The 14,197-nt window shown below is 37.3% G+C and overlaps 1 protein-coding gene across 1 annotated transcript; it reads right to left on the bottom strand.

The window, feature by feature from the left end:
- Positions 1–12,004: 12,004 nt before the first annotated feature.
- LOC140170879 (uncharacterized) lies at positions 12,005–13,170 on the bottom strand. The gene is made up of 2 exons (XM_072194084.1): positions 12,774–13,170; positions 12,005–12,024 (listed from the first exon to the last, which is right to left on the bottom strand). The coding sequence occupies exons 1-2, from the start codon at positions 13,168–13,170 to the stop codon at positions 12,005–12,007; spliced, it is 417 nt and encodes a 138-aa protein (XP_072050185.1).
- Positions 13,171–14,197: the final 1,027 nt, after the last annotated feature.

The raw sequence follows: 14,197 nt of genomic DNA, 5'->3' as shown, positions 1-14,197 counted from the left end.
TCTTCCTTGAGATGTAAAGTAAGGAGCTGAAGGTTGCAAATCGATTTCAAATTTGGAATTTGAGAGTAAATTATTCAGGCAAACTCGTTTCATAATCTACAGATGGGCGTCCTATTTCTTGAAGGCAGCTTCAATCTAAGGCCCATTAACCTATTATCGTACCTACATGTATCTGACTAGATCTTCCTGGGTCGCCGAAAACTCATAGCTAAATATTAGATCGTATATCTATGGTTGAAAACGGTCCGAAAGTTTTATCCAAGTCTAATTAAAATAGAGCAGAACCGGTGAGGGTTTTGTGTTCGAACAAAACTTTTATTTGTAACTTTCCTTAACATATATTTTACAGTGAAATTTGCTCAATCTACGCGCCTTTAACGCCACGAATTATGTTGCTGATATGGATATCATTAATACACTTATCATAATACATTCATTTTGTTGATGTAAAGAAAGATTTGGGAAAATAAAGCACGACTAGTGTTTATATAACTATTTGTCTCTAACTTTCACAGTTGAGATTGTTGTAACACTATAGATTTAATATTTCTTCTATAAGTTTCCATTAAAATCAATCAAAAAGGCAAAATAAACACAAGGCACAAATTGTCATCATAAAACATTGAGTTTTATCTTCTTGTTGCTGTCTTTGTTGTTGTGTGTAGCCATCTATGATGACGACGGTATGTTGTCCTGATGCCGGTGGGTATTCATTGTCTGGTTGGTACACTGTAGGGTCTTGGGTGTGAATAGCCTGCAAGAATGAAACAGCAAAAGCAAAATAATTTCTACATCATTTTCAGTACATTTGATAATATAGTATACGCTTAAAACAAGAGAAAAACACAAACTTAATCGAATTAATGGATAGGCAAGATCAAAGAACATTTATGTATTATTCGTTCCATTATACATTTCAATGCCGTTACGTTCGGAATAAATTTATACCTATGTTATTATCTTCACAGTCGGCCCTGGAGCATTTAAAAGGCGATCTTAGAGTCTGAATAGACTACAAACATATAGAAACATTCCATTCAAATAACACTAAATGCCAACCATTAAAACAAACGAATTAAAGTTCATACAAGCATGGTGATTTTGAAATGGATGATAATGGGGCAATAGACGCAGTACTTAAATAATCTAGTATAAAAATATGATTAGTAAACTAGTGTAATGGATAAATGAACGGCACAGGAATGTTGAAGAAAGTATATTATTTCAAAGCCGGAATCGCGTTAAAATACAAAACATGACACATTTATTCTTGTCCTGTTGAAAGACTTTTGCGTCCCCATGCATTGTTGCAGTATATCACGGTTGTTTGATGGGATCATTTATTAGTTTTTCAAACAAAACATAGTGTACAACCAAATTTTAGGCTTAAACAACTAAAAGCGATGTCATGCTAATGTATAAAGATGCTTTTGAGTTAATCGCAACTTTAATTTCCGCTCTTTTACAACATTATTCACTTTTATAGCATTTTTAAAGCTTTTTCTGATATAAAATGGCCCATTAATGAAAAAATTGGTGGCGCTATTTAGTTACTGGAAATTACTCTTTCAAGCTTTTAATACAAATAATTCCTTTTATTGTTGGATAAAATATGTTTATAAAATTTCTTTGTTGATTGTTTCACCTATTCCAGCTGTTTTAATGGCAGTATTAATCACCTACCCCTTGCAAATAAAGAAATATGATTTAGGATAAATAGCGCCATCTATAGTTTGCATTTAGTTAATAATGAAGTCAATTCTATATACATCAAACAACCGTGATATAAGAATTACACGTCACGACTACAAAACCTTGCTTGCTGCCAAACGGGTGATATGTTGCCCCATTTTATTGACCCAGAAACTCTTGTACATAATCTTTGTTTTTTCTCAACATATTTCCCAAAATATTCCTCCAAATAACATTATCACCCATAGACTTTCATTTAGTATTTTTATCAAACCCGATCATTAAAGTATTTCACCATGTGTACAACGCAGAATCGTAAAAAGTATTCTTTGTATTTCTAATATATTCAATTATTTAATTGTTGGAACAAATATGTTACATTGCTGAGTTTGATATCCTTTGAATATCAGCTTTCTGAAAACAAAGCAAAATGATTGTGTGTATTTGTATATCCTTTTCGATGTACAATAAATTTAATATCCGATACGAAACCAACATCCCCTTAAGCTTGTTAGTTTAATTAACGTCATGAGACAATATCGATATGTCAAGTAGTATTGTCAATTTGAGCTTAGGTACTTACTTCTTACCAAATCAATCTGAATTTGGGTTCAGGGAACATGGGTATACAAAAGTTCGAAAATATAAATTATTTCTTCCTTGTTTAATTTTCGCATTGTAAAAATAGCAAATAATTAAAGGACAACATTTTTATCCTTCTACGAATCTTGACCCTGATGTAACTCACCTGTGCTGGTAGAGGAGGTCCCGTTGCAGGGTAAGGAGAATATTGAGAGTGTCTTGTGGGTCCAGTTAAATGAGATATGGGATATTGTGAGTGGTCTATAGGTCCGGTTACAGGACATTGCGGATGATCTTTACCATCATCTGGTGCATGTGTTCTGGGCACCATCACAGGTGGAGGAGGCACCCAAACACCAGATTTAGGTGATACATAAACATCATCTAAAGCATTTCGCTCCATTTAAAGTCTCCACAACAACAATTGGTTAATTATTAAAGTATTCGGCATTTCTAGACTCCGCAGTCTTAGATAGATCCATATAGAGACATAGATTTACGTAGTAACAGTATATTTCGTGATATTTTCTTGATAAGTTCCAAAATCAATCACCCGTTTCGTGCCATGAATCCTATCAGTCAGGCTTTATCCTATATTGTCATATTGCATTGGACATGTAGGGCATTCCTTTGACAAGCGGTATTCCTTTGCTATATCTTCCTTCACAGAGCAATGTATAAGTAATGACGATTTATTTCCTTTCCATTCCTCTTGGTAAGATGCTACATCAATCAATCGTTCCAGACAATGAAACCTTACAGTCAGGCTATATCTCCAGTATATGGTCTCATTGCAATAGGCACACATGGCATTCCCTTTCAAAGTGGTATTTCTTTGATATTTTTTTTCAAACAGTCGGTCCCTGTACCGGGTCCATTATTAATTTGGTGAAGCTCCCCTCAAATAGATAATATAGAGTGAAGGAAAGATGACTTATTTCGTTGTTATATTTCTTGGATTTCTTGATAGTTGCAAAACCAATCTTACGCTCACTGTAGTGAGCCCATTTAGCCAAGATATCCCTGCCGAAAAACATATGTGCAAAATGACATGAATCTGATGGTAATGATGATTGTTTCAGCTGATGATTGGTTTTCTATATTTCTTGGTGGATTACAACATCAGTCAGTCTGTCCGAACAATACTTCCATTAGTTCAAGCTATGCTATCGCTGCAGTAGATAGTGCCATTCAACAAGACAAGGCAAGTAATAACAAGTTATTCCCTGGCTATTTTTCTCGACTAATTCCAAAATCAATCAGTCGGTCCCAACAGTGAGTCCATTCGGTTAAATGACAGTTTGCCTTGTGGCATTAATTCTCTTTGCACCAAAGCGATCGACTTGTTACTGCCTGCATAGACCATGTATTCACTGTCCATGCTGCTTGTCTGTTTACTTGGTTACAATCGGAGCAATAAACCTAAGACCATTTCAGAATAAAGATGTAGGTAAGGGAGTGTTCATTAATACTTTGGTAGGGGGGTGGGGGCTGGTCTCCCTCAAATTTTTCGCTATGGACCGCTAAACTTTTTTGCCCCCCCTCTTTTGACAGACAAAACTTTTTGACCAACCCCCCCCCCCCCCATTATCGTATAACAAACATTATACTTAATATAGTGTTGTTTCCAGTGGTGTGGTATCTGGGTCACATGTCATCTATCTGTATCTGTATCTTTCGTTACACGTACAATCACCATCTCTGGTTGTCGCATACATTGGGGGGGGGGGTCATGTATGACAAGGGTGATGCAAATGTTTGAAATATTGAGGGAGGCAAATGTTTGAAACATTCCCGGTGGGACAGAATTGCGCATGAAATACAAGCACAAGGAAATGTTCATTATACTTAATTTAGATTTGTCCCAAATCAGGGTGTTTATCTGATTTCTGGATCTGGATCTGGATCATTTATACTCCAATTAAGCAGTGAGTTCCGCATCACACTAGATTTAGATTTTACAGGGATAAATGAAATAGAGGATTTGTTTGGAGGTTCATAGGCACATCAGCGTAATTTGGATCCGTGGCTATTATGATAGTACAAATGCGCGCGAACCGCGCAAAACATTTGGCCATATTGAAGCTTGAATGACCAAATATTGTTACAATTGGAACTAATTTATGCAAAAAGCTAAAATGGTCAAATATGAGATTAATTTGGTTACGCAAATGTACACAGGATATCAGGTTTGGCCCCAACCGTGGCACCTGGGCCTGTGCCCACTCTGCCCTATATGGTCAATCTACCCATGGGCCTATGTGTACAACGTAATTTTGCAATGAGAAATAGTAAACTGAAGTGTGCAGTTTACGTGCAAAGAAATCCAATTTATTTGCAATATTTAACTTAAGTTGATTTAGTTGTATCAGATTGGTACATTTTCATGTTTGTAGCCTACTTTGAAGAGATATAAAATTCTATGATAAAAAGTGCCAGTATTTCTAAGACCAACCCAGATGTTTAATGTTTTATTAATTTTAAAATTAATAGATATGCGTACACTAAGTGCCATAATTTTTTCAAACAAAAGCAATGAAAACCCCAACTTGTCCATGTTAAAAGTGATAAAGAGGGTCTCAATGCGAAAATTTTGGGTTTTAAAGCGGAAAACTTTATTGGCCAACCCCCTTTCCTACCACCTAAAACTTGTTGGTCCCTCTTTTTAAGGTCCAAAACTTTTTGGCCCCCCTCCTTTTTACCAGCCCCCCCCACCAAAGTATTTCTGAACACTCCCTAATCAACTTGTGGCGCCGCACGGCGAGTACGTAAAAGCAACTCATCCACTCGCAAATCGTTTCTCTGTAATACAAACAAATGCACAATAAATAAATAGAACATTCAACGTTGTGACTATCATGAATCCGACTACATACTTTGAAGTTTCACAATGCAATAGTGACGACAGTTCATTTTATATTCAATATTTCAGTCACGTAATACAGATTTAGGAGACTACTGTTCAATTAGCTTAGATTCTTGAATTTTTAAGATATTTGAAAAAATAAAAAATTGTGGTCAAAGTCATCAAAGAAAAGTGTTAGCACAGCCTTAGAACTAACGTGATTTATACTTTTCAAATTCTAAAGTTCAATTTAAAACCCCATTCCTTTTCAATTTTGGTCTTTTCCCGCGATATTTATATAAAAAGCCGTAGAACGTCGGGTACCATAAACTTTTGAATCAATCCATTTAGAGCAATGGGGACGAATGTCACAATGCGCAGAGATGGTATTTATTCGACCATCCGCATCAGGAAGTACAGCAAAATATTTGCCAGTATGCCTAATTTGTGTTGAAACCCTACTTAATTATTTATGGGAACTAAGGTTTTCTAAAATAGGGCAGCTTATATAAATACATTCCTTGTGTATTTATTTATATATTTATTTATTTATTTATTTATTTATTTATTTATTTATTTATTTATTTATTTTGCGAATGGGTTTGAGATTGGGTCTGAGAAGGTGTAGGCCTATAATAGGCCTATTATAAAACTACACATTTATTTTCAATTTATTATTTCGTTTTTGTTTGTTGAATACAAACTGAAAAAACTGTGAAACAAAAGAACTTTTATACAAGAAAATATTATTTAAAACAATCAGGTTACAGAAAACATTTCTTGTAAAGTTACTGTATCTGAAAATGTCAAGCGAATGCTGATATTCTTGGGAAGGAATGGTGGTATTAAACAAAACTCAATTTACATTGTAAACCAGTTGAAATGAGAACGAAATCTATAATTTTAATGTCCTTGTTTAGGAAAAAATAATGCTCAGAATAATTTTATGCATAAAACGTACTCGCGCCATATAATTTCGTGTAACAAAAACCGGTGGACCATCATCACCTATAGAACCTATCCAATAACCGGAACGGTATAACAATTGAAATGGCAGGACAGATGGTGGACAGATTGTTTTGCTGAATTGGATAGGGTCTATGCCCTAAGTTGAGAATGGGCCGTCCCACTCGATTTGTAAAAAGGTCACGAACCCTTTCGGTGGACCCAAGTAACTGCCCAAAATGAGGCAAAATTGAAAAGAAATGGTGTTTTAAATTGAACTTGGGAATTTGAAAAGTATAAATCACGTTAGGTCTAAGGCTGTGCTAACACTTTTCTTTGATGACTTTGGCCACAAGTTTTTATTTTTTCAAATATCTTAAAAATTCAAGAATCTAAGCTAATTGAACAGACAGTAGTGCAAGATTACTGCTAATGCCGATTGGTGAGCAATTTCTTTTGCTTGATTTGTTTGTATCTCGTTGTTCCCGTCTATTGTTTGCAGCACAACCACACTACATGCCACAATGTATTATACACTTAGCCCTTAACATTGATCTGGTCAACAGCGACGTTTACAAATTCCCATTGAAATCTGCTCTGAATGAGACATGTATTGTGGGATAACATGAGAACATTCTTTGACATTATTCGTTTGAATGTGAAGGCTAGAGGCCAATAATTCTCGACTTAAATGGCAACCTAATGTCTGGCAAATCCATGCTGAAATTGGATTTTATACACACATAACAAATACACCAAAATCATGGGAATCACAAAAGGAACTTGAGCCACAATTATTACACAATATAAGTCATGTTTCAAACATGTTGTACAATGTAATTCTTGAAATTCATTATTGCATGTGTAAACCCATTTCAATCAAATTTCATTCCTTCCACGGATTTCGATGCCTTTTTGTTCTAAAAGCAATGATGTGACTGAGCCTGAGAGAATACAATACATGTACTTGTCCTGTCTTTCTAATAATTTATAAAATCTGGGGAAAACGATTGTAATTTTGCCCTAAGCCCATACTTACGTTCACCGGGAAGTGAAGTGAATAATACTCGAATTGAAAAGATCACCTTTCAGTTCAAGGATCATACCGTTCTTTATATTTCCATCAAACTTTAAAACGCGTCAAATTATTTAAAAGTAAGAATTCTTCCTTGAGCTGTAAAATGAGCAGAAAGGATGCAAATAGATTTTTCGGAATTAACAATTGAGAGTAAACTATTCAGGCTTTCCCGTTTCATAAAAGCATGTTTTTTTTGGTTGAGGCATATGATTTTCTGTCAATATATTTCGTTCTTGAGTGAGTGCACAGAGGAAACATGGAAGGAATTATCAGCAATGGCCAACTTTTCGTTTGTTCTATTGATAGACGATAATCATTTGTAATTCATAACCTCATTAATAAACGCGATGCGTGCGATCCAATTACATTTAGTTATTTGTGAAAACGCGAACGCAAATCGAGGTCATTAATATCTCACAATTGACCGCAAAATGCGTAATTGTTCCAATGTCGCACACAATTGACCGGCGTTTGCGTGTTGTTGTGCGTCGAGCAAACTGCGCGCGCGCTGGCTGCCGTATTTGGATTGCGCGCTACCATATTTGCACAGATTGTGATACGCACTTTTGTTATTGGTCGTCCTGTTTTAGCCTGATCGATTTTTGGAAAGGGGAGATGTAAAAATCATCTATTTTTGATGCAATTTGATGTTATTTTGTAAGGTGAAGAGGTTAAAGTGACGGTTATGAATGAGGTTAATAACTTTGCATCGGTAATATGTCGGGCATTGTGAAAAATCTAAACATTTTGCTTTGGACCTCGGAATATCCCTCGGGGCTACGCCTCTCGGGATATTCCTCGGTTCCAAAGGCAACATGTTTAGATTTTTCACAATGCCCTCCAAATAACCGATGCGCAGTTATTAACCTCTAATTAATGTTTTAGCTTGAGGTGCATGAATACACGTCATGATGACAGCAGAATGCAAGTCATTCAATTCAATTTTACTTCTGAGATAGAAACTTCAAAGAGAGCAACGAATGCATTCTTTTTGTCTAAATTTTAATTTAAAAAAAACCTCTAGAGAGAATGGTGATATCTAGGAATATATATATCTGATAATATAGTATACGCTTAAAACAAGAGAAAAACACAAACTTAATCGAATTAATGGATAGGCAAGATCAAAGAACATTTATGTATTATTCGTTCCATTATACATTTCAATGCCGTTACGTTCGGAATAAATTTATACCTATGTTATTATCTTCACAGTCGGCCCTGGAGCATTTAAAAGGCGATCTTAGAGTCTGAATAGACTACAAACATATAGAAACATTCCATTCAAATAACACTAAATGCCAACCATTAAAACAAACGAATTAAAGTTCATACAAGCATGGTGATTTTGAAATGGATGATAATGGGGCAATAGACGCAGTACTTAAATAATCTAGTATAAAAATATGATTAGTAAACTAGTGTAATGGATAAATGAACGGCACAGGAATGTTGAAGAAAGTATATTATTTCAAAGCCGGAATCGCGTTAAAATACAAAACATGACACATTTATTCTTGTCCTGTTGAAAGACTTTTGCGTCCCCATGCATTGTTGCAGTATATCACGGTTGTTTGATGGGATCATTTATTAGTTTTTCAAACAAAACATAATGTACAACCATTTTAGGCTCTCTGGACAAACAGAGACAAACAGTCCAACCTTGTCTACGGTTATAAGTGTGGGGACCCGGACTGCAAAGAAGCGTATGTAGGAGAAACAAAGCAATCTCTCAAAGCTCGTCTTGGACAACATAGACGTCCCAGTTCTACTGACTGGCAACCGGATTCTGCTATATACGCTCATGCTAAAACTTCCGGACACCAAATTGATACGGAGGATGTTATCATTCTAGATCGTGAGGAGAGGTGGTTTGAGCGGGGAGTACGAGAAGCGATTTGGGAACGAGTGGAGAAGCCATCCCTCAACAAACGAGGGGGCCTGAGATTCCAACTGTCACACGCCTGGGATTCATCGATTGTCAATATTCCTTGCCGATTGACACGTGACCAGTCTCCGATTACGATCAATACCGGAGCATCTTTGCAGTTGCCAGATGAAGTCCAATGAGATTGGATGAAAATTCGCAAAATTCGTAAGTTATTCCAGTATTTTATTTATAATTCACTTCCGTAAAAAGTATTCTTTGTATTTCTAATATATTTAATTATTTAATTGTTGGAACAAATATGTTACATTGCTGAGTTTGATATCCTTTGAATATCAGCTTTCTGAAAACAAAGCAAAATGATTGTGTGTATTTGTATATCCTTTTCGATGTACAATAAATTTAATATCCGATACGAAACCAACATCCCCTTAAGCTTGTTAGTTTAATTAACGTCATGAGACAATATCGATATGTCAAGTAGTATTGTCAATTTGAGCTTAGGTACTTACTTCTTACCAAATCAATCTGAATTTGGGTTCAGGGAACATGGGTATACAAAAGTTCGAAAATATAAATTATTTCTTCCTTGTTTAATTTTCGCATTGTAAAAATAGCAAATAATTAAAGGACAACATTTTTATCCTTCTACGAATCTTGACCCTGATGTAACTCACCTGTGCTGGTAGAGGAGGTCCCGTTGCAGGGTAAGGAGAATATTGAGAGTGTCTTGTGGGTCCAGTTAAATGAGATATGGGATATTGTGAGTGGTCTATAGGTCCGGTTACAGGACATTGCGGATGATCTTTACCATCATCTGGTGCATGTGTTCTGGGCACCATCGCAGGTGGAGGAGGCACCCAAACACCAGATTTAGGTGATACATAAACATCATCTAAAGCATTTCGCTCCATTTAAAGTCTCCACAACAACAATTGGTTAATTATTAAAGTATTCGGCATTTCTAGACTCCGCAGTCTTAGATAGATCCATATAGAGACATAGATTTACGTAGTAACAGTATATTTCGTGATATTTTCTTGATAAGTTCCAAAATCAATCACCCGTTTCGTGCCATGAATCCTATCAGTCAGGCTTTATCCTATATTGTCATATTGCATTGGACATGTAGGGCATTCCTTTGACAAGCGGTATTCCTTTGCTATATCTTCCTTCACAGAGCAATGTATAAGTAATGACGATTTATTTCCTTTCCATTCCTCTTGGTAAGATGCAACATCAATCAATCGTTCCAGACAATGAAACCTTACAGTCAGGCTATATCTCCAGTATATGGTCTCATTGCAATAGGCACACATGGCATTCCCTTGCAAAGGGGTATTTCTTTGATATTGTTTTTCAAACAGTCGGTCCCTGTACCGGGTCCATTATTAATTTGGTGAAGCTCCCCTCAAATAGATAATATAGAGTGAAGGAAAGATGACTTATTTCGTTGTTATATTTCTTGGATTTCTTGATAGTTGCAAAACCAATCTTACGCTCACTGTAGTGAGCCCATTTAGCCAAGATATCCCTGCCGAAAAACATATGTGCAAAATGACATGAATATGATGGTAATGATGATTGTTTCAGCTGATGATTGGTTTTCTATATTTCTTGGTGGATTACAACATCAGTCAGTCTGTCCGAACAATACTTCCATTAGTTCAAGCTATGCTATCGCTGCAGTAGATAGTGCCATTCAACAAGACAAGGCAAGTAATGACGAGTTATTCCCTGGCTATTTTTCTCGACTAATTCCAAAATCAATCAGTCGGTCCCAACAGTGAGTCCATTCGGTTAAATGACAGTTTGCCTTGTGGCATTAATTCTCTTTGCACCAAAGCGATCGACTTGTTACTGCCTGCATATACCATGTATTCACTGTCCATGCTGCTTGTCTGTTTACTTGGTTACAATCGGAGCAATAAACCTAAGACCATTTCAGAATAAAGATGTAGGTAAGGGAGTGTTCATTAATACTTTGGTAGGGGGGTGGGGCTGGTCTCCTCAAATTTTTCGCTATGGACCGCTAAACTTTTTGACCCCCTCTTTGACAGACAAAACTTTTTGACCCCCCCCATTATCGTATTACAAACATTATACTTAATATAGTGTTGTTTCCAGTGGTGTGGTATCTGGGTCACATGTCATCTATCTGTATCTGTATCTTTCGTTACACGTACAATCACCATCTCTGGTTGTCGCATACATTGGGGGGGGGGGGTCATGTATGACAAGGGTGATGCAAATGTTTGAAATATTGAGGGAGGCAAATGTTTGAAACATTCCCGGTGGGACAGAATTGTAGTGAATCCATTTTATTGACACTTTAACTTTTGGTAGATAATCTCATGTAATAGACACGGAGTGAAGCTTGGCATTTTTTTAATCTACAATCAATCAATAATAATTATTGTTCCCTTTCGTTATTTCATTCGATCAAATTATCCCTGCGATTGATACATATACAAGCAATAAGAGAGGGAGCTGAGTAATGATGATTTATTTTTGCTATTTTCTTTGAGTCTTTCTTGTTAGACTCCACCATCAATCACACGGTCAGTACAATAAATCCACCATTCAGGCAAGCTATCTCTGCACCAAATAAACCCATTCAATAAGATAGCGCATAGACGATTATTTCCAAGATATTTTTCTTGCCAAATCGTGAGCCCGTTTGGTCAATCAAGTTAGCTCTGTAGTAGATAGTCCCATTCAATAAAGACAAGATAAATTAATGACAATTGATTCCCTTTCTACAAAATCCAAAATCATGATGTCGGTCCCAACAGTGAGTCCGTTCGGTCAAGCGGCAGTTTGCCTATGGCATTAGTTCTCTGTACAACAATACGATAGACTTATTTCCTTTTGGATGTTTGCTTGTTACCTGGAGCTGAGCTATAAACCTGAGACTATTTGAGAATAAAGATATACTCAATCAACTTGTTAGTAAGAATTCCTTCTTATCAACTCATCCACTTGCAATAGTCTCTGTAATACAAACCAATGCGATAAAAGATATAATTTGAATAGATCTGTATGTCTAGGCTATGAGTAGAACATTGTATATCATGTCTATCATGAATCCGACTAGATACGTCGTGACTCTCAGGACGCGTGTGTATTTAGCTTCGACCTACTCAATGTCTTTTGGAAACAACTGAGACGACATAAAAAACCCGAATATTTCTATTCTTCAAAAGTGTCACAAGATATAAGATGTGTAATTGTGTATAGCAGCGAGTTTTACTAGTAATGCAGAACAATAACATGAATCTTGCTCTACTTCCATAAAATTTGCGATTTTGTCCATATTCGGTCACGTGATACAGATTTAGGTGACTAGGGCATGTTCCAGGTTTTTGCTAATGCAGATCGCGAAACAAGTGCTTTTGTTTGATATGTTTGTATCTCATTGTATTCCCATTTATTGTTTGCAGTACAGCCAAGAATATATTCACAACGTCCCATAATACATTGCTCATATCCATTAACACTGGTTAGCAAATGTTCTCAGTACAGATCCAAATAAGTAAAATTAGGTACTCACTAGAAATATTTCGATACCTATCAGGAATCTTGTTCACTCTGGTTTGGTGAGTGGTGGTGTTTCCAGTTGTTATCGGCAATCTTTGTGACTGATCTTGATGACATCACATGGGTTGATTGCCGATTGATGATCTGATCGTAGATTCGATCAAGTCTGTACACCCCCTCGTCCTTGTTCATGGTGGTGTTGCCTCTGCTCCTAATCCAGATGGCCTCTTTGAGCCAACGGGTTGTTTTGTTAGCCTCTTGGTCGATGACTTTGGCCTCCTCCCACCCAATCACGCGATTATTAGTTGCTGTGTGTTCAGCTATGGCTGATTTGTAAGTTTCTGTGGTTGACGCCTTCTTCTGTGCTCTGGTGAAAGTTTTCTCACTAGCTTTGTCTGCTTCCGATTTATGTTCTTTTAGTCTCGTAGACAAAAGGCGACCCGTTTCTCCTATGTATGTTTTTGGGCAGCTCTTACACGGAATTTCATAAACCGCCTCGGCTGTCTGGAGCGGGTCTCGCTCGTCCTTTGGGTGTACAAGAGCCTTGCGGATGGTGGAATGTGCTTTTAACGATGTTGCGAAACTATGTTTTTTTAACATTCTTGATACCCGTTCAGATAGGCCCTCTACATATGGAAGCACAACGAGGCCTTTGCTTTTGTCTTTACAGTCGCTAGGTTTTGGTTTCTTTGGCTTTGGGAGATCTTTTTCCTCGATAACTTTCTTGATTGACCACTGAGGATAGCCACATTGACTAAGTGCTTGCTCTATATGTGACTAGGGGGCGTACAGACTTGATCGAATCTACGATCAGATCATCAATCGGCAAGCAACCCATGTGACGTCATCAAGATCAGTCACAAAGATTGCCGATAACAACTAGAAACACCACCATTCACCAAGATGATCTTTCATGGACTACCCACTGCAAGAAGACTGCAGCCAAGGCTAGCCGTACACTGGGTATGCTTAGGAGAACCCTGTCACCTTGTAGTAATGAGGTGAAAACAAGAGCATATCTCTCCTTGGTTCGTCCTCAACTAGAGTATGGTAGCGAGGCATGGAATCCCTACACAAAAACATACATAAATCGTATTGAACAAGTCCAGCGTCAAGCTGCCCGTTTTGTGCACTGTGACTATCGCAGAACTACCAAAGTCACACCGCTTGTTCAAGCCCTGGAATGGGACACTCTTCACCATAGGCGCATGTTAAACCAGGCCACGATGTTCTTCAAAATTCAGTTTAACCTAGTCTACATTCAACTACCAGCATATCTTCAATTATCAACCACTGCAAGTCGCACCCAACATGGTTTCAATTACCAGCAACCATCCTCCAACGTTGATGTGTACGGGTACTCATACTATCCGAGAGCTGTTCGCATCTGGAACAAGCTACCCATCTCAGCAGTGAGTGTTCCATCAGTTGAGATGTTCAAGTCGGCAGCTCTTCCGGCCATCAGGGAGATGCGAACGCCACCAACCCTAAAAAGCCTCTAAGCAACTTGTTTCACCAGCACCAGCACCTTTTTTGGCACATCTTTTGAGTTCATCATTTGAGTTGATCGTCCTTGCACCCTGAGTTTCCACCGCACCGGATGAAAAGGTCATCGATCACCACTCCT

Source organism: Amphiura filiformis, chromosome 15 (assembly GCF_039555335.1).
Source record: "Amphiura filiformis chromosome 15, Afil_fr2py, whole genome shotgun sequence".
NCBI lineage: Eukaryota > Metazoa > Echinodermata > Ophiuroidea > Amphilepidida > Amphiuridae > Amphiura > Amphiura filiformis.
Note: the sequence above shows the minus strand (reverse complement) of the source record. Positions and strands in the feature narration are given on the sequence as shown.

Bases quoted from the DNA above. Each gene is read 5' to 3' on its own strand.
- LOC140170879 (XM_072194084.1), bottom strand. From the start codon at position 13,170: ATGTTAAAAAAACATAGTTTCGCAACATCGTTAAAAGCACATTCCACC. The intron at 12,025-12,773 runs GCAACACCACCA...TTTGTATTACAG, and splicing joins CATCTGGATTAGGAGCAGAG to AGACTATTGCAAGTGGATGA.